Raw genomic sequence first — 23,226 nt, 5'->3', positions numbered from 1 at the left:
AAAAACAAAAAACCTGGAGTTCTCGTCAAGGCTCAATGGTTAATGAACCCAAGTACTATCCATGAGGATGTTTGATCCTGGCCTTGCTAAGTGGGTTAAGGATATGACATTGTCATGAGCTGTAGTGTAGGTTGCAGACATGGCTCAGATCTCGCATTGCTGTGGCTGTGACAGAGACTGGCAGTTATAGCTCTGATTGGACCCCTAGCCTGGGAACCTCCAAATGCCATGGGAGCGGCCCTAAAAAGACCAAAAAAAAAAAAAAAAAAATCCCCCAAAACAAAATGAAACAACCTACTGTAAAAGTGATGGTAAACACATGAACAGCAAAAAGACAAACACGAAGCTGTTAATAAAGGACATCAAAATCATAGAATGTGGGGAACGAAAGTAAGAAAGTCTAGACTTTTTAAAATAAGATATTTGATTCTATAGTCCTAGAAGGGATTAACATACCTAAAAAACAGGGCAACCATTAATCAAAACCAAACATTACATTCACAAATCTAAAAAGAAAAGCACACAAGCATAAATAAAATAAGTGGAAATCACCCAACCAAAACAAGAAAGGGACAAAAAAGAAACACAGAGTCAACTGGAAAATAAGGTTTAAAATGAAAATAAATACATATTTATAACTAATTACCTTAAATGTCAATAGACTGACTGCTCCAATCAAAAGACACAGTGTGGCAGATTGGATTAAAAGCAAGAGCCTACAATATGCTGCCTGCAAGAGGCTCACCTGATGGCAAAGGACACATATAGATTGTGAGGGGATGGAAAAAGATATTTCATGCCAATGGACAAGACAGGAAAGCAGGAGTTGCAATACTCATATCAGACAAAATAGACTTTAAAATGAAGGCCATAAAGAAAGGCAAAGAAGGACACAATGTAATGATAAAATGATCCATTCAAGAAGAAGATATTATAATCATCAATATATATGCACCCAGATACATATAACAAATACGAACAGACATAAAAGGAGAAATTGATGGGAATACAATAATAGTAGGAGACTTTAACACCCCACTCACATCAATGGAGAGATCCTCTAGACAGAAAATCAATAAGGCAACAGAAATCTTAAATGAAATGGTAGAAAAGTGAGACTTAATTGACATTTTCAGGACACTACATCCAAAAAATCAGAATATAAATTCTTCCAAAGTGCACATGGAACGTTCTCAAAGATTGATCACATACTGGGCACAGAATTAATCTCAACATATTTAAGAGTATAGAAATTATTTCAAGTATATTCTCTGACCACAAGGGCTTTAAAGTAGAAATCAACCATAGGGAAAGAAATGAGAAAAAACTGACTACATGGAGACTAAACAACATGCTACTAAAAAAACCAAAGGGTCAATGAGGAAATCAAAAGCAAATTAAAAAATATCTCAAGACAAATCGTAATGAAGAAACAACCATTCAAAATCTATGGGATGTGGCAAAAGCAGTACGCAGAGGGAAATTCATAGCAAAATACCTTGGTGAAAAAAGAATAATCTCAAATCAACAAATTCACCTACCGTCTGAAAGAATTAGAAAAGCAACAACCAAAACCGAAAGTCAGCAGAAGGAAGGATGAAAATACAGATGAGAAAGGAAATCAATAAAATAGAGATTTAAAAAAAAATCAATAAAACATAGAGCTAGTTCTGTGAAAAGGTCAACAAAATTGAAAAACCTTAGGCCAGACTCACCAACAGTAGAGAAAGAATTCAAAGAAAATAAGAAACGAAAAGAGAAAAATCTCAAAGGATATTGTAGAAATACAAAAAATTGTAAGAGAATAATATGAACAATTATATGCCAACAGATTTGACAACCTAGAAGAAATGGACAACTTTCTAGAGACATATAGCCCACCAAAAGTGAATCAAGAAGAAATAGATTAGTTTAACACACTGATCACTAGAAATGATAAAGAGTATGTAAAAACAAAACAAAACACTCCGTACAAACAAAAGTCCAGGACCAGATGGCTTCACAGGCAAACTCTAAAATACAAAGAAGAACTTATACCAATCCTTCTTAAACTTTTCCAAAAAATGAAGAAAAAGGAACACTTACAAAGACATCCTATGAAGCCACCATGACCCCAATACCAAAACCAGACAAAGATACTACCAAAAAAGAAAATTATAGGCTAATAACGTTGATGAATACAGACACAAAAATTCTCAACAAAATTTTAGCCAACCAAATCCAACAATATAAAAAAAAGATCATATACACCAAGACCAAATGGGATTCATCCCAAGCTCATAAGGATAGTTGAACATACGCAAATCAACATCACACTCCACATAATCATCTGAATAGATGCAGAAAAGGCATTTAACAAAATCCAACATCCATTCATGATAAAAACTCTTACCAAAGTGGGTACTGAGGGAAGATACCTTAACATAATAAACACCATCCACAACAACGCCTCAGCCAATATAATATTCAACAGAGAAAAGCTGAAAAGTCTTCCCACTAAAATCTGGAACAAGACAAGGATGCCCACTTTTATTCAACATAGTATTGGAAGTCCTAGCCACAGCAATCAGACAAACAAAACAAATAAAAGGTATCCATATTGGAAGAGAAGAGGTAAACTTGTCAGTCTATGCAGATGACATGGTACTACACATAGAAAACCCTAAGGACAACACACAAAAATTTCTTAACATGATCAACAAATTCAGCAAAATAGCAGGATATAAGCTCAACATTCAGAAATCTGTTGCCTTTCTGTACACTAATGATGAAATATTAGAAAAGGAATATAAAAATACAATACCTTTTAAAAATCACACCTCCAAAAATTAAATTCCCAGGAATACACCTGACCAAGGTGGTGAAAGACTTAATATGGTGAGAACTATGAAACATTAATCAAGGAAACTAAAGAAGATTCAAAGAAATGGAAAGATAATCCATACTCCCAGATCAGAAGAATTAATATTGTAAAAAAATGACCATACTACACAAAGCAATCTACAGATTCAATGCAATCCCTAACAAATTACCCATGCCATTTTCTAGACAACTATAACAAACAGCCCCAAAATTTATATGGAACCAGAATTGCCAAAGCAATTCTGAGGAACAAAAACCAAGCAGGAGCAAGCATAGTTGTACCAGACTTCAGGCAATATTACAAAGCCACAGTCATCAAAACAGTGTGGTACTGGTACCCAAACAGACATATAGACCAATGGAACAGAACAGAGAACCCAGAAATAAACCCAGACACCTATGGTCAAATAATCTTCGACAAAGGAGGCAAGAAGATAAAAAGGGAAAAAGACAGTCTTTTCAGCAAATGGTGCTGGGAAAGTTGGACAGATGCATGTAAATCAATGAAATTAGAACACCCTCACGCCATGCACAAAAATAAACTCAAAATGGCTTAAAGACTTAAACATAAGACAAGACACCATCAAACTCCTAGAAGAGAACATAGGCAAAACATTCTGTGATATCAACCTTACGAATGTTTTCTCAGGTCAGTCTCAAAGACATAAAAACAAAAGTAAACCAATGGGACCTAATCAAACTGATCAGCTTTTGCACAGCAAAGGAAATTGTAAAAAAAAAAAAAAACAACAAAAACAAAAAAAAACCCCAAACAAACAAAAAACAAAAAGACACCTTGCAGAATGGGAGAAAACAGTTGCAAAAGATGCAATGGGCAAGTGCTCAATCTGCAAAACACACGAACAACTTACACAACTCAACAGCAAAGACACCAAGAACCCAATCAAAAAATAGGCAGAAGACCTGAATAGACATTTCTCCAAAGAAGATATGTGGATGGCCAACAGGCACATGAGAAAATGCTCATCATCACTGATTAGTAGAGGAAATGCAAATCAAAACTACAATGGGATACCACCTCACACCAGTCTCAATGGCCATCACTAATAAGTCCACTAATAACAAATGCTGGAGAGGGTGTGGAGAAGAGGAAACCCTCCTACATTGTTGGTGGGAATGTACATTGCCACAACCACTATGGAAAACTGTATGGTGGTACCTCAGAACACGAAATACACAACCATCACATGACCCAGCAATCCCACTCGTGCGCATATATCCAAACAAAACTTTCCTTGAAAAAGACACATGAACCCATATGTTCACTGTGGCTCTGTTCACAAGAGCCAAGACATGGAAACAACCTAAATGTCCATTGACAGATGAATGGATTAAGAAGATGTGGTATATATACATAATGCAATACTACTCAGACATAAAAATAGAACAAAGTAATGCCATTTGCAGCAATATGGATGGAACTAGAGACTCTCATACTAAAAGAGAAAGGCAAATTCCCTATAATATCACTTCTATCTGGAATCTAATATCTAGCCCAAATTAACCTATGTACAGAAAAGAACCTATGTACTCAAGGACTTGAAAAACAGACTTGTGGTTGCCAATGGGGAGGGGGAGGGAGTGGGATGGACTATGAGTTTGGGGTTAGTAGATGCAAAGTATTGCATTTGGAGTGGGTAAGCAATGATATCCTGCCGTATAGCACAGGTAACAATATCTTATCACTTATGATTGAATATGATGGAGGATAATGTGAAAAAAAGTGTATATACATGTGTAACTTGGTCACTTTGCTGTACAGTGGATGTTGAAAGAACATAGTAAATCAACTAAAACAGAAATAAAAAGATATAAAACAAAACATAAAGCTATAAGATGTATTAATTTACAGTTTAATTAGGGACACTATACTATTTATCTCATTGTGATGAATTTGTTATCTCAGGGAAAAAGAGCAGTTGCATTTCTATTGTAAATCTATGAAACTGAGTATAATTTAATTGCAAAAAATTTCAAAAATATTTTATTCTCCCTTTGGCTTTGCCTTTTTATTCCTAAATAATATTTCTCAGTATAATGCTTACTCCAACAAAATATATAAAAGATTAGAATAAAATTAGGATAGCTGAATAGTCTTAAGAAATATAAAAGGTCAGTTTGATTGAGTTTTAAGTCATTCCCACTGTAAGAATGGAACCATTTAGAATAAACAGTTCAGGAACTCTGGTTCTATCACATACTCCTTGAACTAACGAAGTTAGCTGTATAGGTAAGAAGCAGAGCAGTGGTGCTGCTATACTCACTTCCCAGGCACTGTACCACCAGTCTGATCAGAAAAGTGCAACAGCACTTTTTTCAAAAAACTTAACTCATAAGATTGTTAAAGTATTTAAAAATCAAATTATTTTTCAGTTAAAATGAATAGGAATTATTGTTGCATTCAATTATCACTTTTAAGTCATCAGTCCTATTGGCTAGGAAATGTACAAATTTGGTTTTGGTTGTTTACAAAGAGATTGCTTTTTATTTTAGCAACCAGTCCTAATCTGCCCATATCCAAAAGAACAGTATACAGTTTAGAATGCTCAACTTGAGCATTAGAATGAATTTAGAATGCTCAAAATTCAGGACTGGAAATACTGAGGTCTATGGGTTAAGCCAATCCTGAGCTGGTTGAAATGATGGAAAAGCTGGAAAATAAACTTGCTCCCCAAGTCCAGCTAATAACTTCTGAGAGTAGCAAATTAAGTTAAATCTTGTAGGAAAATGCCATATGACTAGACTAGCATAAAATTATGGAAAATCTTGAAGATATCCAGACCCCAATTCCTTACGGGCTTTGGAAAGGTAAAAACCCTTTTCTACTGTCTTTAATTAAATTAAGTCTCTGATCTGAAGTACATTTTACAAAGGCATAGGTAAAATGATTTTTTTTTTTTCTCCTGAGTGTTCCTTTAACTAAAACTGAAAATCTAGATTTGGGAGATGACATGCTTTTTCTATTAGAGGGCAAGCACAAAGCTTAAATCCTTGCTCTCTCCCGGAGCTTACAGACTGGACAGGATGCTCACCAAGGCCCCTTTGTAGAGCTGTCATTCCTGGCACCTGTTTTCCCTTTACAGACCTGGATGGATAACCTATTAAACTCCCTAAATTGAAACCTACTTTAAGCAATGACAATTCCAGGGACAGTTAGGGCTGTCCTCATCCCTCCTCACGCTTATCCTCACACCCTCTCTCTTTTGCAGACACAATTCTAATAGCACACACTGAGAAGAGTATTAAACCAGAAACACAGGTTTTCATCAGAAATATCTGTTTTCAAGCATTTACTGATGCTGAAACTTTCCACACTTAGTTTCTCTACAAAGGTGAGAGTTATGCTTAAAATAAAGCATTACTGATTTAATGAGTAAGGGGTAAAAAATACATTGCTTTATTGGTTTTGTTTCATCATTCTGTGGATAATATGAAGCAATTTGAGTTGAAGTTTTCCACATATCTAGTCTTTCCTATGAAAACCTCTCCTACAGAATTTTGTAAAAATGAAAATTAAAAAAAAGTTTCAGAGTTCCCGTCGTGGCGCAGTGGTTAATGAATCTGACTAGGAACTATGCGGTTGCGGGTTTGATCCCTGGCCTTGCTCAGTGGGTTAAGGATCTGACATTGCCGTGAGCTGTGGTGTGGGTCACAGATGTGGCTTGGATCCTGCGTTGCTGTGGTTCTGGCGTAGGCCAGCGGCTACAGCTCCGATTAGACCCCTAGCCTGGGAACTTCCATATGCCATGGGAGCGGCTCAAGAAAAAGGCAAAAAGACAAAAAAAAAAGTTTCAAATGAACCAACTTTTAGTTTTACCCTACATAATGAAGAATTTTCATTAGTGACAGCATTATAATTTCCATGATTAATGTGGTTTTGTAAAGCTGAAATTATCATGGAAATAATTATTGACAGTATTAAAATAAATTGACCATTTAAAGCTATAGTCTCGGGCAAATGAATTGTGAAGAAGCGATAGTGCTATTGATTTTTCTTTGAGGAAGAGATTCTAGGTGCATCCCCTACAATCACCACTTGCACCAGGCAAATGCATACTTGTTCTGTATCATAAAGAAACACAAAACAGAATCCTAACATATTCTGACAAAATATATGTATTCATGATGTAAAGAATAAACTAAAACACCAAGTAGACATATTAATTTAAGAAGTGAGGTCTATAAGTAATACTTCTCATATGAGAAAATGGCTTTTAGTTATACAGCAATTATTTATAGTTTCCTCATAAATATCAGTTTCTTTCCCTCTTGTTTATCACTGTTTTAAAAATAAATAAAATCTAGCACAAGGAAATCTGGAGTATGCTGAAGTTATCCCTGAGGGAATATACATTTCGTAAGTGATTAAAATAACTTAAATGAAATCCTAATAAAATAAACTTTTAATTAGGATTAAAACAATTGTTTTACATCTGTACCATTACATATCCTCAAGTTTCAGTAAGTGTATACCCATATTATTTTGGGAAAATAACATGTTGTGTGACTAATGAATTCAAAGCTTAGTTTAACAATTGTTACTGTTGCTCAAACGTTCTCATTCTGTAACAGAAAAGCTACATTGTACCAAAGCTAATAACAGTTGCAACTACAAAATGTGCATTTTTTTTTTTGTCTTTTGTCTTTTTGTTGTTGTTGTTGTTGTTGCTATTTCTTTGGGCCGCTTCTGCGGCATATGGAGGTTCCCAGGCTAGGGGTTGAATCGGAGCTGTAGCCACCGGCCTACGCCAGAGCCACAGCAATGCCGGATCCGAGCCGCGTCTGCAACCTACACCACAGCTCATGGTGACGCCGGATCGTTAACCCATTGAGCAAGGGCAGGGATCGAACCCGCAACCTCATGGTTCCTAGTTGGATTGGTTAACCACTGTACCACGACGGGAACTCCCCAAAATGTGCATTCTTATACTATAAAGATGGCAGAATAGAAGGACTGGAGCTTAACTTCTCTAATAAAAACAACAAAATTGCAACCAAATGCTGAGCAACCTTCAACCAAATGGACTGGAAACCTTCATAAAAACATCCTACTCCAGAAGACAAAGAGGAGGCCACATCAAGAAGTAGGAGTGGCAATTACATGATATAAGCAACCCCATATCTCCTGGGTGGGAAGCCTCACAGACTGGAAAGTAACTGCATCACAGAGACTCACCTATAGGAGTGGGAGTTCTGAGACTCTCATTGGGAGAAAGAGTCCCTGAAGCATCTGGCATTGAAGGCCAGTGGGGCTTCTGTGCAGGAGCTTCACAGGTCTGGGGGAAACGGAGACCCCATTCTTAAAAGGTGCACACAGATTTTCACGTGCACTGGGTCCCAGGGCAAAGCAAAGGCTCAATAGGAATCCACGTTAGACTGGATTGCAGTTCTTGGAAAACAGGGGATGACTGTGGCTTGTTGTGGGGGAAGGACACTGGAGGCAAAGCTCTCAGGAGTATTCATCAGTGTGCATTGCTCTGCAGGTGACCATTTTAGGAAAATCTGACTCCACCCAACAGTGTTGAGACACCCCAGGCCAAAGAGTAATCCAGGTGGGATCACAGCCTCACCCATGAGTAAAGAGGCTGTCTAAAGGCCTTCTAGGCACACAGCCGCCTCTAATCTCACCCAGAGACAAAGCCCCACCCACCAGAGGGATAGGAATTATCCCACCTACTGGGCAGGCATCAGTCCCTCCCATCAGGAAGCCTACAGCAAGCCCCCATACCAACTTCAACCCCAAGGGGGGCAGACACCAGAAGTAAGAGAGGCTACAACTCTATTGTCTGCAAAAAGGTCACCACACCAAAAACCTATAAAAATGAAAAGACAGATAGCTATAACTCAGATAAGGGAGAGAGAAAAAATGCCAGAAAAACAGGTAAGTGATCTAGAAATTGTCAACCTCCACGAAAAAGACTTTAGACTGCTGATGCTGAAGATGATGCAAGACATTGGAAATAAACTGGAGGCAGATTGATAATTTACAGGAAACACTGAGCAAAGAAATAAAAGATTTAAAACTCGAGCAAGCAGAGATGAAAAAAACAGTAACAACAACAAAAAAAATCATTAGAAGCAACCAAGAGCAGAATACAGGAGGCAGAAGAATGAATAAGCGAGATGGTGGACAGACTAGTAGAAATCACTGATGCAGAACAGAAAAGAGAAAAAAGATTGAAAAGAAATGAAGAGAGTCTCAGAGACCTCTGGGACAATGTCATAAACACCAACATCCGTATTATAGGGGTGCAAGAAGGAGAAGAGAGAGAGAAAGGGACAATAAAAATATCCAAAGAGACAGTAGCCAAAAACCTCCCTAACATGGAAAAGGAACCACTCACTCAAATCCAGGAAGCACAACGTGTACCGTATAAAATAAACTCCAGGAGGAACACCCTGAGACGCATATTAGTCAAACTGAACAAAATTAAAGACAAAGAGAAAATATTGAAAGCAGCTAGGAAAAAGAAACAAATAACATACAAGGGAACTCCAATAAGTTTATAGGCAGATTTATCAGCAGAAACTCTGCAGGCCAGAAGGGAGCTGCATGATCTCCTCAACATGATGAAAGGAAAAAACCTCTAACCAAGATTACTTTATCCAGCAAGGTTCTCATTCAGATTTGAAGGAGAAATCAAAAGTCTTACAGATAAGCAAAAGCTAAAAGAACTCAGCATCAACAAATCAGCTTTACAACAAACACCAAAGGAGCTTCTCTAGGCAGGAAAGAAAAGGCTGCAACAGGAAACAAAAATACCACAAATGACAAGGCTCACCAGTAAAGGTATATATAAGTAAAGGTATGAAATCATCCACACACAATTATGCCACCAAAATCAGAAATCATGAGAAGAGGTGGGTACAAATGCAGGATACTGGAGATTCACTTGCAATTAAGAGACCAACAACTTAAAACAATATCGTATATATATTTAGACTCCTATATCAAAACTTCAGGGCAACCGCAAACCAAAAATCTATAATTGATACACACACAAATTAGAAAAATCAACTCAAATACAACACTAAAGATAATCATCAAACCACAAGAGGACAGAACAAGAGAAGGGAAGAAAAAAGAGCAACTGGAGTTTCCATTGTTGCCTAGTGGTTAACAAATCCGACTAGGACCCATGAGGTGGCAGGTTCGATCTCTGGCCTCGCTCAGCAGGTTAAGGATCCGGCGTTGCTGTGAGCTGTGGTATAGGTGGCAGACGCGGCTCAGATCCCACATTGCTGTGGCTCTGGTGTAGGCCAGCGGCTACAGCTCTGATTGGACCCCTAGCCTGGAACCTCCATGTGCCGCGGGTGCGGCCCTAGAAAAAGGCAAAAAGACAAAAAAAGGAAAAAAGAAAAAAGAGCAACAAAACCAAATCCAAAACAGTTGATAAAATGGTAATAAGAACATACATATCAATAATTACCTTAAATGTAAGTAGAATAAATGCCCCAACAAAAAGCCATAGACTGGCTGAATGGCTACAAAACCAAGATATGCTGTCTTCAGGAGACCCACTTCACTTGTAGGGACACATACAGATTGAAAGTGAGAGGATGAAAGAAAATATGCCATGCACACGGGAATCAAAAGAAAGCTGGAGTAGCAATACTCATATCAGACAAAATAGACTTTAAAATGAAGGATATTTTAAGGGACAAGACAGGCCACTACACAATGATCCAAGGATCAATCCAAGAAGAAGATATGACAATTTTAAATATATATGCACCCAACAAAGGATCACCATAACGTATAAGGCAACTGCTAACCACCTTAAAAGGAGAAACTGACAATAACACAGTAATAGTGGGGGACTTTAACACCCCACTTACAGCAATTAACAGATCATCCAGACAGAAACCAACAAGGAAACACAGGCCCTGAATGAAGCATTAGACCAGATGGACTTAATAGATATTTATAGGACGTTCCATCCAAAAGCAACAGAATACACATTCTTCTCAAGTGCACATGGACCATTCTCTACATCCTGGGCTACAAATCCAACTTCAGCAACTTTAAAGAAATTGAAATCAAGCATCTTTTCCAACCACAACACTATACGACTGGAAATGAACAACAAGAAAAAACTTCAAAAAACACAAACACATGGAGACTAAAGAACATGCTGCTAAACAACCAATGGATCACTGAAGACATCAGAGAGGAAATTACAAAATACCTAGAAGCAAATGACAACAAACATACGACATTCCAAAACCTATGGGATGCAGCAAAAGCAGTTCAAAGAAGGAAGTTTACAGTAATACAAGGCTACCTCAGGAAACAAGAAAAAGCTCAAATCAACAAACCTGACTTTACATCTAAAGCAGCTCGAGAGAGAAGAACAGACAAGACCTAAAATTAGTAGAAGGAAAGAAATCATAAAGATCAGAGCAGAAATCAATGAAACAGAAATGAAGAAAACCATAGAAAAGATCAATGAAACAAAAAGCTGGTTCTTTGAAAACATCAATAAAATTGATAAATCCTTAGCCAGCCTTATCAAGAAAAAGAGAAGACTCAAATCAATAAAATTAGAAATGAAAAAGGAGAAGTTACAATGGACATCCAGAAGTACAAAGGATCATAAGAGACCACTACACACAAGTAGATGCCAATAAAATGGAAAACCTAGAAGAAATGGACAAATTCTTAGAAAACTACCATCTCCCAAGACTAAACCAAGATGAAATAGAAAAGATGAATGGACCAATCTCAAGTACTGAAATTGAAACGGTGATTAAAAACCTTTCAACAATCCAAAGTCCAGGACCGGATGGCTTCACAGGCAAATTCTATCAAACATTTAGAGAAGAGCTAACGCCTATCTTTCTGAAACTATTCCAAAAAATTGCAGTGGAAGGAACACTCCCAAACTCATTCTATGAGGCCACCATCACCCTGATACCAAAACCAAAGATATCACAAAAAAATAAAATAAAATTACAGGCCAATTTCACTGATGAACATAGATGCAAAAATCCTCAACAAAATACTAGCAAACTGCATCCAACAATACATTAAAAGGATCGTACATCATGATCGAGTGGGATTTATCCCAGGGATGCAAGGGTTCTTCAATATCCACAAATCAATCGGTGTGATACACCACATTAACAAACTGAAGAATAAAATCCATATGATCCTCTCAACAGATGCAGAAAAAGCCTTTGACAAAATCCAACACCCATTTCTGATAAAAACCCTTCAGAAAGTGGGCACAGAGGGAACCTACCTCAACATCATCAAGGCCATATATGACAAACCCACAGCGAACATCATTCTCAATGGTGAAGAGCTGAAAGAACTCCCGCTGAGATCAGGAACAAGACAAGGGTACCCACTCTCGCCACTACTCTTCAACACAGTTTTGGAAGTGCTACCCACAGCAATCAGAGAAGTAAAAGAAATAAAAGGAATCCAAATTGGAAAGGAAGAAGTAAAACTATTCCTATTTGCAGATGACATGATACTATACCTAGAGAATCCTAAAGACCATACCATAAAAGTGTTAGAGCTCATCCATGAATTTGGCAAAGTCTCAGGATACAAAACTAATACACAGAAATCGACTGCATTTCTATATAGTAACAATGAAAGAGTTAGTATATAGAATTTCCCGTCAAGGCTCAGCAGTTAACGAATCTGACTAGGAACCATGAGGTTGCAGGTTCAATCCCTGGCCTCACTCAGTGGGTTAAGCATCTGGCCTTGCCATGAGCTGTGGTGTAGGTCACAGATACAGCTTTGATCCTGAGTTGCTGTGGCTCTGCATAGGTCGACAGCTACAGCTCTGATTAGACCCCCTAGCCTGGGAACCTCCATATGCCTCAGGTGTGGCCCTAGAAAAAGACCCCCCCCCCAAAAAAAAAAACCAGAAAGAGAAATTAGGGAAACAATCCCATTTACCGTCACATCAAAAAGAGTAAAATATTTAGGAATAAACCTACCTACAGAGACAAAAGACCTGTACTCTGAAAACTATAAGATGCTGATGAAAGAAATCAAAGATGACAAGAGATGGAAAGACATACTATGCTCTTGGATTGGAGGAGTCAATATTATCAAAATGACTATACTACCCAAGGCAATCTACAGATTCAATGCAATCCCTATCAAATTACCAAGGACATTTTTCACAGAACTTGAACAAAATATTTTAAAGTTTGTTTGGAAGCACAAAAGACCTAGAATAGACAAAGACATCCTCAGAAAGAAAAATGGAGCTGGAGGAATCAGGCATCCTGACTCCAAACTATACCACAAAACTACAGTCATCGAAACAGTATGGTACTGGCACAAAGACACAAACATAGATCAATGCAACAGGATGGAAAGCCCAGAATTAAACCCACGCACCTACAGCCAACCAATCTGTGACAAAGCAGGCAAGAATATACAATGGAGAAAGGACAGCTTGTTCAATAAGTGGTGCTGGGAAAACTGGACAGCCACATGGAAAAGAATGAAATTAGAACACTCCCTAACACCATACACAAAAATAAACTCAAAATGGATTAAAGACCTAGATACAAGAACAGACACTATAAAACTAAGAGGAAAACATAAACCAAACATTCTCTGACATAAACGACTGCAACATCTTCTCAGATCCACCTCTTAGAGTAATGACAATAAAAATAAAAATAAACAAATTGCACTTAATTAAACTTGAAAGTTTCTGCACAGCAAAGGAAACCCTAACAAAACGAAAACACAACCCACAGAGTGGGAGAAAATCTTTGCAAATGAATCGACTGACAAGGGATTAATTTCCAAAATTTATAAACACCTTCTGCAGCTCAATACCAAAGAAACAACCTCATCAAAATTGGGTGGAAGATCTAAACAGACAATTCTCCAAAGAAGACATATGGATGGCCAAAAAACACATGAAAACATGTTCAACATCACTCATTATTAGAGAAATTCAAATTAAAACCACTATGAGGTACGACCTTACAGGGGCCAGAATGGCCATCATCACAAAGTCTGCAAACAATAAGTGCTGGAGAGGGTGTGGAGAAAAAGGAACCCTATTACATTGTTGGTGGGAAAGTAAACTGGTGCAACCACTGTGGAAAGCAGTATGGAGATTACTCAGAAAACTAAAACTAGAATTACCATTTGATCAGGGGTAGAGCATTTGATTGCAAACTAGAATTACCATTTGATCCAGCAATCCCTCTCCTGTGCATCTATCTAGAGAAAACTATAACTTGAAAAGACATTCATTGGACTTCCCTTCGTGGCTCAGTGGTTAACAAATCTGACTAGGAACCACGAGGTTGCAAGTTCCATCCCTGGCCTTACTCAGTGGGTTAAGGATTTGGTGTTGACGTGAGCTGTGGTGTAGGTTGCAGACATGGCTCTGATCTCGTGTTGTTGTGGCTCTGGCGTGGGCCAGGGACTACAGCTCCAATTAGACACCTAGTTTGGGAACCTCCATATGTTGCAGATGTGGCCCTAGAAAAGACAAAAAAAAAGAAAAGGCACATGTATTCCAATGTTCACTGTAGCACTATATACAATAGCCAAGGCATGGAAACAACCTAAATGTCCATTGACAGAGGAGTGGATCAAGAAGACGTGTACATATACACAATGGAATATTACTCAGCCATTAAAAGGAAAGAAATAACAGCATTTGCAGCAACATGGATGGACTTAGAAATTATCAAGCTAAGTGAAGTCAGTTTGACAATGAGCCACCAACATCAAATGCTATATCACTTAATGTGGAATCTAAAAAAAGGACACAATGAACTTCTTTCCCGAACAGACACTGACTCACAGACTTTGAAAAACTCGTGGTTTCCAAATGAGACAAGTTGGGGGGTGGAGGGATGTGCTGAGGGTTTGGGATGGAAATGCTATAAAAGTTGGTTGTGATGATTGTTGTGCAACTATAAATGTAATAAAATTCACTGAGTAATTAAAAAAAACATACATTAGGTTTTATTGCTGGAAAACAAAAACCAAAGCAAGCTATTTTTTGTGTCTACTTATGGTGCAATCAGGTGCATCTGCTTTAGTCAAGTCTCTGCAGGTTCACCATCAGATCTATCTCAAATATATTCTAATTACTACATTCCAAAGGAAGACTGTATTCTTGGCTTAGCTACTTTGGGTGGAACAAAAGCATATTTTATGTAGGTTCTTTCTCCAAAAGGAGAAAAAACTTTTTTTCTCATAAAAGCAAATTTTTAGTAATGACGAATCTCATTTTCAAGGGATTTCATTGCATAGTGTGTCAAATATTTTAATTATAATTCTAATGATTACTATTTAATACTAGAATGGCAAACAACTAAAACAGCATATTCCATTAAGGTAGTCAGTTACTAGCCACATGAAGCTACAGAAACTTCATTAAAATTACACATATAAAATTAAAACTCAATTCTTCGGTCACACTGGTTACAGTTTAAGTGCTCAAAAGCCACATGAGGCCCGTATCTACTGTATCCGACAGCTCAGATATTCATCATCATGGAAAGTTCTAATAGACATCCCTGAACTAAAAGATCATCTATTTCTTAGGCAACAAGTTTTTGGTTGATACAAAAATGTGTATTTTTTCCTGGTCACATGCATTTTACAGTAAAAAACAAACCAAAAAACCTAACTGGTCTTAATGTCCATTCTAATTCCATATCCTCAAATTTCAGTTAAGTGGATACCCATATTATTTTGGAAACATAAGATAACATATATCATGTGATTACTAGTGAGGAAAGATAATAACTTTAATAAAGCATAAAGGAAAGCCTGGTATCTAATGTGTATTCCTACCATAGGGAAATCTGGAATGAAAAGAGAGGACAGAAAAATCCATTCTCAGAGCAGTAACTCAAAAATGCATCAAGTGACTCTAGGCTTCACTAACAGTCTCCTTAAAAATAATTATAGAAAAGGCCTTTCTAATTCTATTAATGAAGGCACTCAGTCACCTTCTAATCAGTTTTAAATGAACCAGTAATCACTCAGTAAAAATGATTAGTACTCTTTATGACTATAATAACATTAAATATAATTTGCTGTGAATGGTTATTTTTATTGAAGTATATATAGTTTATTTGCAATTTATATTAGTTTCAGATATAGAACACAGTGAGTTTGCATTAGAGATTATATTCTATTTAAAGGTATTATAAAATATTGCCTATATTCCCGGTGCTGTACATTATATCCTTGTATCTTATTTATTTCATACCTAATAGTTTACACCTCTTAATCACCTACCCCTGTCTAGCTCTCCCCTCCCCCTCTCCTTAAGGGTAACTACTAGTCTGTTCTCAGTATCTTTGAGTCTGTTTATTTTCTTATATTTTAATACTGCCTTTCACCAATATTTAGAATACACTTCAGAATATTCCTGATATATAACTCCATATGCACTACATGTGTTTTGTCACATATCTGACTAAATAGCACCTTTGGTATTTCCAGGTTTGTTTTTTTTTTTAAAGTAGCACATCTGTCTTGATTAAGAATACAAATTCAATGAGAATCAAGGATTATACTGGACATACTAGTGACTCTGGGAAAACCTAAATTTTCATAAATCTATCTGGCCAAAGAGCTAATCAAGATAAGGATTTTTCAGAGTACTGTGAGTAGTATCTGTGGGAAGATTAGCTGTCTTGTATAGATCACACATTAAGGATATGTGGTTCTCTCTAGGCCTATTGTGTAAATTCTGTAACTATTTCTAAGGCCCTATCATGTGAAGTACTGTCCTATGTGCTGGGGATGCAACGCTGAACAAGATGCAGCCCTTGCTACTGAGGAGCTAAATGTGGTAGAGACAAAGCTACATGGCAGGTATTATGGCAGAAGGTGGCTGGGGTGCTTGGTCTGGTCTTGATGTTTAGGCAATGCTTCTAAAAGGAGACTGACATCCAAATTAAGGTCTAAAAATTGAGTAAGAGTTATCCCAAAGGAGGAGGTGAGGGACATGTCTTTTTGAGTAGAAGTATGAGCCGAACAGAGTCAAGGAAGAGTTAAATTGTACACAAAGTGTGCTAATAAAATCTGCTATCATTAGACGAGTACAGTGAGATGAGAAGGTTTTAACTGAAGAGACAGGAAGGAGCCAGGTTATGAAGATCCTGGTGAGCCAGCATAGAAGCCTGGAAACCATTAGATGGGAGTTGTGTGTCAAATCCAAGCAGCTTTCTGAGTCTTAAGTAGAGGAAATTGTAGAGAGGAGAGCAAAAAGTGCTTTTTTAATTTTATTTTTCTATTTCAATTAAAACTATCTCTAAGTGCCAGAATTAATGACTTTTCATTAGGTGATATTCTTGGCTTAGTGAAGCAATTTGGAAAACGGAGAATCACTCTGTTTTAGGGAAGGTCAATTCATTTATCATTTCGAGACTACCATTTATCCAAGTCGTATCATCTCAAGCAAAAACCTGACAGAGGCACTATGCCCATCCTTGCACTTGCCTAGCAAGTCTTAAGACTTAAAGACCTTTGGTTCTACTAACTACATTTGGGGTTTATTTGTAGGTAGAAGCTGCAAAGAATATCCAAGGGAGTGAAAAAGAGCTCTTTCTTCCCTCCCTCAAGGATCTTACCATTTGGTTAAGGAAACAGGAGAACTCAGGTTAAAAAACCAAACAAAACAAAATAAATAAATAAATAAAAACAAAGATAAGATGGAAAAGAAAAACTTACGGAGACCAAACTCTTGGGAAAGCTTCTATTTCTTCTTGTGTGTACTCATCCAGACGTCGGGGCACTTTTCGTGGTTGAGGAAGCTCTTCCACTAAATTCTTAAGGATATCTTCTGGTATATCCTAGATTAAATAAAAATTTAAGCTTGACTTTCTTAAAATAGATTCCATAGTAATACTTAATAAGTATTAAAAATAACCAACGAATATTAATAAAATGAGGAAAACAATAATCTTCAAATTAAAACTTTGTTAAAAATCCCTAAAAATTATATTAAATCAGTGATATGAGTAATCTCATTACAATAATAATTTTACATTTTAATCTTTTTTTTTTTTTTTTCTTTTTAGGGCTACACCTGCGGCATATGGAAGTTCCTGGGCTAGGGGTCCAATCAGAGCTGCAGGCCTACGCCACAGCCACAGCAATGCAGGATCCGAGGTACATTCTGTGACCTATGCCACAGCTTGCAGCAATGCCAGATCCTTAACCCACTGAGCAAGGCCAGGGATCGAACTCACATCCTTAGGGACACTATGTCAGGTTCTTAACCCACTGAGCCACAACAAAAACATCATATTTTGACAAACACATTTCTTTATTTTTTCCCGCTGTATGGCATGGGGATCAAGTTACTCTTACATGTATACATTTTTTCCCCCACCCTTTGTTCTGTTGCAATATGAGTATCTAGACATAGTTCTCAATGCTATTCAGCAAGATCTCCTTGTAAATCTATTCTAAGTTGTATCTGATAACCCCAAGCTCCTGATCCCTCTCTCTCCCTCCCTTTCCTGTCGGGCAGCCACAAGTCTATTCTCCCAAGTCCATGATTTTCTTTTCTGTGGAGATGTTCATTTGTGCCGGGTATTAGATTCCAGTTATAAGTGATATCATATGGTGTTTGTCTTTGTCTTTCTGACTCATTTCACTCAGTATGAGAGTCTCTAGTTCCATCCATGTTGCTGCAAATGGCATTATGTCATTCTTTTTCATGGCTGAGTAGTATTCCACTGTGTATATATACCACATCTTCTGAATCCAATCATCTGTTGATGGACATTTGGGTTGTTTCCATGTCCTGGCTATTGTGAATAGTGCTGCAATGAACATGAAGGTGCATGTGTCTCTCTTAAGCAGAGTTTTGTCCGGATATATGCACAAGAGTGGGGTTGCTGGGTCATATGGAAGTTCTTTGTATAGATTTCTAAGGTATCTCCAAACTGTTCTCCATAGTGGCTGTACCAGTTTACATTCCCACCAGCAGTGCAGGAGGGTTCCCTTTTCTCCAAACCCCCTCTAGCACTTGTTATTTGTGGACCTATGAATGATGGCCATTCTGACTGGTGTGAGGTGGTATCTCGTGGTAGTTTTGACTTGCATTTCTCTTATAATCAGTGATGTTGAGCATTTTTTCATGTGTTTACTTGCCATCTGTATATCATCCTTGGAGAAATGTCTACTCAGGTCTTTTGCCCATTTTTCTATTGGTTGATTGGCTTTTTTGCTGTTGAGTTGTATAAGTTGCTTATATATTCTAGAGATTAAGCCCTTGTCCGTTGCATCATTTGAAACTATTTTCTCCCATTCTGTAAGTTGTCTTTTTGTTTTCTTTTTGGTTTCCTTTGCTGTGCAAAAGCTTGTCAGTTTGATTAGGTCCCATTGGCTTATTTTTGCTCTTATTTCTACTGCTTTGGGAGACTGACCTGAGAAAATATTCATGATGTTGATGTCAGAGAGTGTTTTGCCTATGTTCTCTTCTAGGAGTTTGATGGTGTCCTGTCTTATATTTAAGTCTTTCAGCCATTTGGAGTTTATTTTTGTGCATGGTGTGAGGGTGTGTTCTAGTTTCATTGCTTTGCAGGCAGCTGTCCAGGTTTCTCAGCAGTGCTTGCTGAATAGACTTTCTTTTTCCCATTTGATGTTCTTGCCTCCTTTGTCAAAAATTAATTGACCGTAGGTGTCTGGGTTTATTTCTGGGTTCTCTATTCTGTTCCATTGGTCTGTCTATCTGTTTTGATACCAGTACCACACTGTTTTGATGACTGTGGCTTTGTAATATTGATTGAAGTCTGGGAAAGTTATGCCTCCTGCTTGGTTTTTGTTTCTCAGGATTGCTTTGGCAATTCTGGGTCTTTTGTTGTCCCATATAAATGTTTGGATTGTTTGTTCTAGTTCTGTGAAAAATGTCATGGATAATTTGATAGGGATTGCATTGAATCTGTAGATTGTTTTTGGTAGGAAGTTTGGCTATTTTTACAATATTGATTTTTCCAATCAATGAACATGGAATATCTTTCCATTTCTTTACATCTTCTTTGATTAAAGTTTTATAGTTCTCTTCTTATAAGTCCTTTACCTCCTTGGTCAGGTGTATTCTGAGGTATTTGATTTTTTGAGGTGCAATTTTAAAAGGTACTGTATTTTTGTATTCCTTTTCTAATATTTCATTGCTGGTATACAGAAATGCAACTGACTTCTGAATGTTAATCTTATATCCTGCTACTTTGCTGAATTTATTAATCAGTTCAAGTAGTTTTGGGGTTGAGTCCTTCGGGTTTTCTATGTATAGTATCATGTCATCTGCATACAGTGACAGTTTTATCTCTTCTGACAAACACATTTCTAATGATAAATTAGATGTCTTCAACTTGACAATTATCTGGTTATGACATTTTATCTACTGCCAGGGATCAACCCAAGCTGCAGGTGTGACTTAAGTCATGGCTGTGGCTACACTGGATCCTTAATCCACTACACCAGGCCAAGGACTGAGCCTGCATGGCTACAGAGACAACACCAGATCCTTAGCCCACTGTGCCACAGTGAAGACTCTGATACTTTTTCTGAATACTGTTTATTCTCCTCTTGTCAACTGCAAAAAGGCACTGCCTTAGCTCATTTTCATGGTTTTTCATAGGATGAGTATATGTACAAGACCTACTGCTTCCAGTGCCACAGCCTTTTTCAATTCATGCTCCATGTTGTTGCTCCCCCAAAAAACTGTGCTAGGTGCTGAGTATGAAAAGGAAAAGATCATGGCTTCTGAAGGCTTCCAATTTTTGAAAAGTTTTTAGCTAAAAACTCAGAATAAAGTTCTAAGTCCTTAGCTAAACCCGTGTCCTCACTCCCAGGCCACCTCTCCAACTTTACTTCACCACACACGCCCACAGCTTCTTAGTAATCAGCCTCCTCATCTTTCATGCACTGGTCTACACTCAAATCCTAGTGCTTTTATTAATGGTATTTCCTCTGCCCAGAACTACTTTCCCCTGGGTATATACCCAAATGTTCAGAAAAATCAAAGGAAAAGCAAAACACAAAAAAGTCTGAATTAGGGTAATGAAAAGCAAACTAAAGGGTAAGGCTACATTTGAAAGCTATTTTAGGGGGAAAAAATGTGAATTGGACTAAATAAAGGAAATGATTAAAAGAAGAGCATTAAGAACCAAAAGAATTAACATTTATATTCTGCTCATGGCACAGGAATAAGGGAAGGAGAAATGTACTGTGGATCTAAATGATGAGTTAACTTTGGAGATATTCTATCACAGTAACAGTAAGATGTCAATATGGAAGTGTCCTATAGACATTTCCACAGGGATGGTAGATATAATTCCCTCTTTTCATTTTAGTGTGTTCCTGAACACTTTTTTTTTTTTGGTCTTTTTGCCTTTTCTAGGGCCACAACTGTGGCATATGGAGCTTCCCAGGCTAGGGGTCTAATCAGAGCTGTGGCCACCAGTCTACATCACAGCCACAGCAATGCTAGGTCCAAGCCGCATCTGCAACCTACACCACAGCTCATGGCAAGGCCAGATCCTTAACCCACTGAGCGAGGCCAGGAATCGAACCTGCAACCTCATGGTTCCTTGTCAGATTAGTTAACCACTGCGCCACGATGAGAACTTCTCCTGAACACTTTTTTAAAAAAAGTAAATTGTGCAGTTGGCTGCAGAGAGCAATAGTGTAATTGGGAATCCAATATCTGGGCAAGGATATGGCATCAAATAAATCACTATTTTAACCAATTGATATGTCTTAAGAACCAAAATATAATTTAAAAATAGCCTTAAGGAATAAAAGGGCTCAACTGCACTGTAAGCTTATCTGAAACCTAATACGGCAAATTTTTTTTTTTGTCTTTTTGCCATTTCTTGGGCCACTTCCTCGGCATATGGAGGTTCCCAGGCGAGGGGTTGAACCGGAGCTGTAGCCGCTGGCCTACGCCAGAGCCACAGCAACGTGGGATCCGAGCCGTGTCTGCAACATACACCACAGCTCATGGCAACGCCGGATCCTTAACCCGCTGAGCAAGGCCAGGGACCGAACCCGCAACCTCATGGTTCCTAGTCAGATTCGTTAACCACTGAGCCAGGACGGGAACTCCGGCAAAATTTAAAATATACATTTTTCTTGGAGTTCCCGTCGTGGCACAGTGGTTAATGCATCTGACTAGTATCCATGAGGTTGCAGGTTTGATCCCTGGCCTTGCTCAGCGGGTTAAGGATCCGGCGTTGCCATGAGCCGTGGTGTAGGTCGCAGACATAGCTCGGATCCCACGTTGCTGTGGCTCTGGTGTAGGCCGGTGGCTACAGCTCTGATTAGACCCTTAGCCTGGAAACCTCCATATGCCATGGGAGTGGCCCTAGAAAAGGCAAAAAGACAAAAAAGAAAAAAAAGAAAAAAAAATATATATATAAATTTTTTTTTCTTTTTCTTTTTTTTGCTTTTTAGGGCTGCACTTGCAGCATACGTAAGTTCCCAGGTTACGGGTCAAATCAGAGCTGCGGCTGCCAGCCTACACCACAGCCATGTGGGATCTGAGCTGCATCTACGACCTACACCATGGCTCACGGCAACACTGGATCCTTAACCAAATGAATGAGGCAAGGGATCGAATCCACATCCTCATGGATACGAGTGGGATTCGTAACCCACTAAGCCACAATGGGAACTCCTGAAAATATTTTTAAAAATTTAAAATGGTTTTTTAAAGTTATGGTTTGGATAATAGGCTGGGTCACTATCAACATACACAAAACACAAAAAACACTATTGACAATGTATTTCTTCACTAAAGAGCACTGAAAAAATATTTTTTTCTTCCCCAGCATATTCAAGTATGCAAGTATAATTACACAGAATTAGAACAAGAAGAGGCCTGGGCACATGAAATACTGTTGGGGTCCTTATTTTTTTACTTACTGAAGGAGTTTTTCTGCCAGTATTTATGAAAATTTATGAATATATCACACTTCTTTGAGAAGTCATTAAAAAAATCCTTAAATAATTTGCAAAGACACTTTCAAAAACTGCCAACTGCACACTGAGCATAGAGAATTTGGAACATAGTGGGTTCCAAACATTTACCAATGTTTGCCAAATTGAATAGAACTTTGACTGAAATGAGCTTATAAAATTTCACCAATATTAGTCCACTAAATAATGGACAAAATCAACACAAAATCAGCAATGAAAGATGCTGATCAGGGATTATACATAAAACCAGTAAGAGGAGGAGGTGCCTCCTTTAATTAGCACACAGAGAAGGTAACGCAAAATGCTAAATGAATGTGTTTATGGAGCTTTTAAAAATGGGTTCACGTTCTCTGCATGGAAAAGGTGGTTAACCTATGAGGGAAATT

At 37.8% G+C, this 23,226-nt stretch overlaps 1 protein-coding gene across 1 annotated transcript in view; it reads right to left on the bottom strand.

Moving 5' to 3' along the window:
• Nucleotides 1–23,226, bottom strand: part of MRPL13 (mitochondrial ribosomal protein L13) — a 64,257-nt gene that overhangs the window by 12,521 nt on the left and 28,510 nt on the right. The window contains exon 6 of the mRNA XM_047783348.1: nucleotides 17,579–17,700. Coding sequence (XP_047639304.1) covers nucleotides 17,579–17,700 — 122 coding nt within the window. The remainder of the gene's footprint in view (nucleotides 1–17,578; nucleotides 17,701–23,226) is intronic.

This window comes from Phacochoerus africanus, chromosome 6 (assembly GCF_016906955.1).
Source record: "Phacochoerus africanus isolate WHEZ1 chromosome 6, ROS_Pafr_v1, whole genome shotgun sequence".
In the NCBI taxonomy this organism is placed as follows: Eukaryota; Metazoa; Chordata; class Mammalia; order Artiodactyla; family Suidae; genus Phacochoerus; species Phacochoerus africanus.
This window is presented reverse-complemented; position numbering and strand designations above follow the sequence as displayed.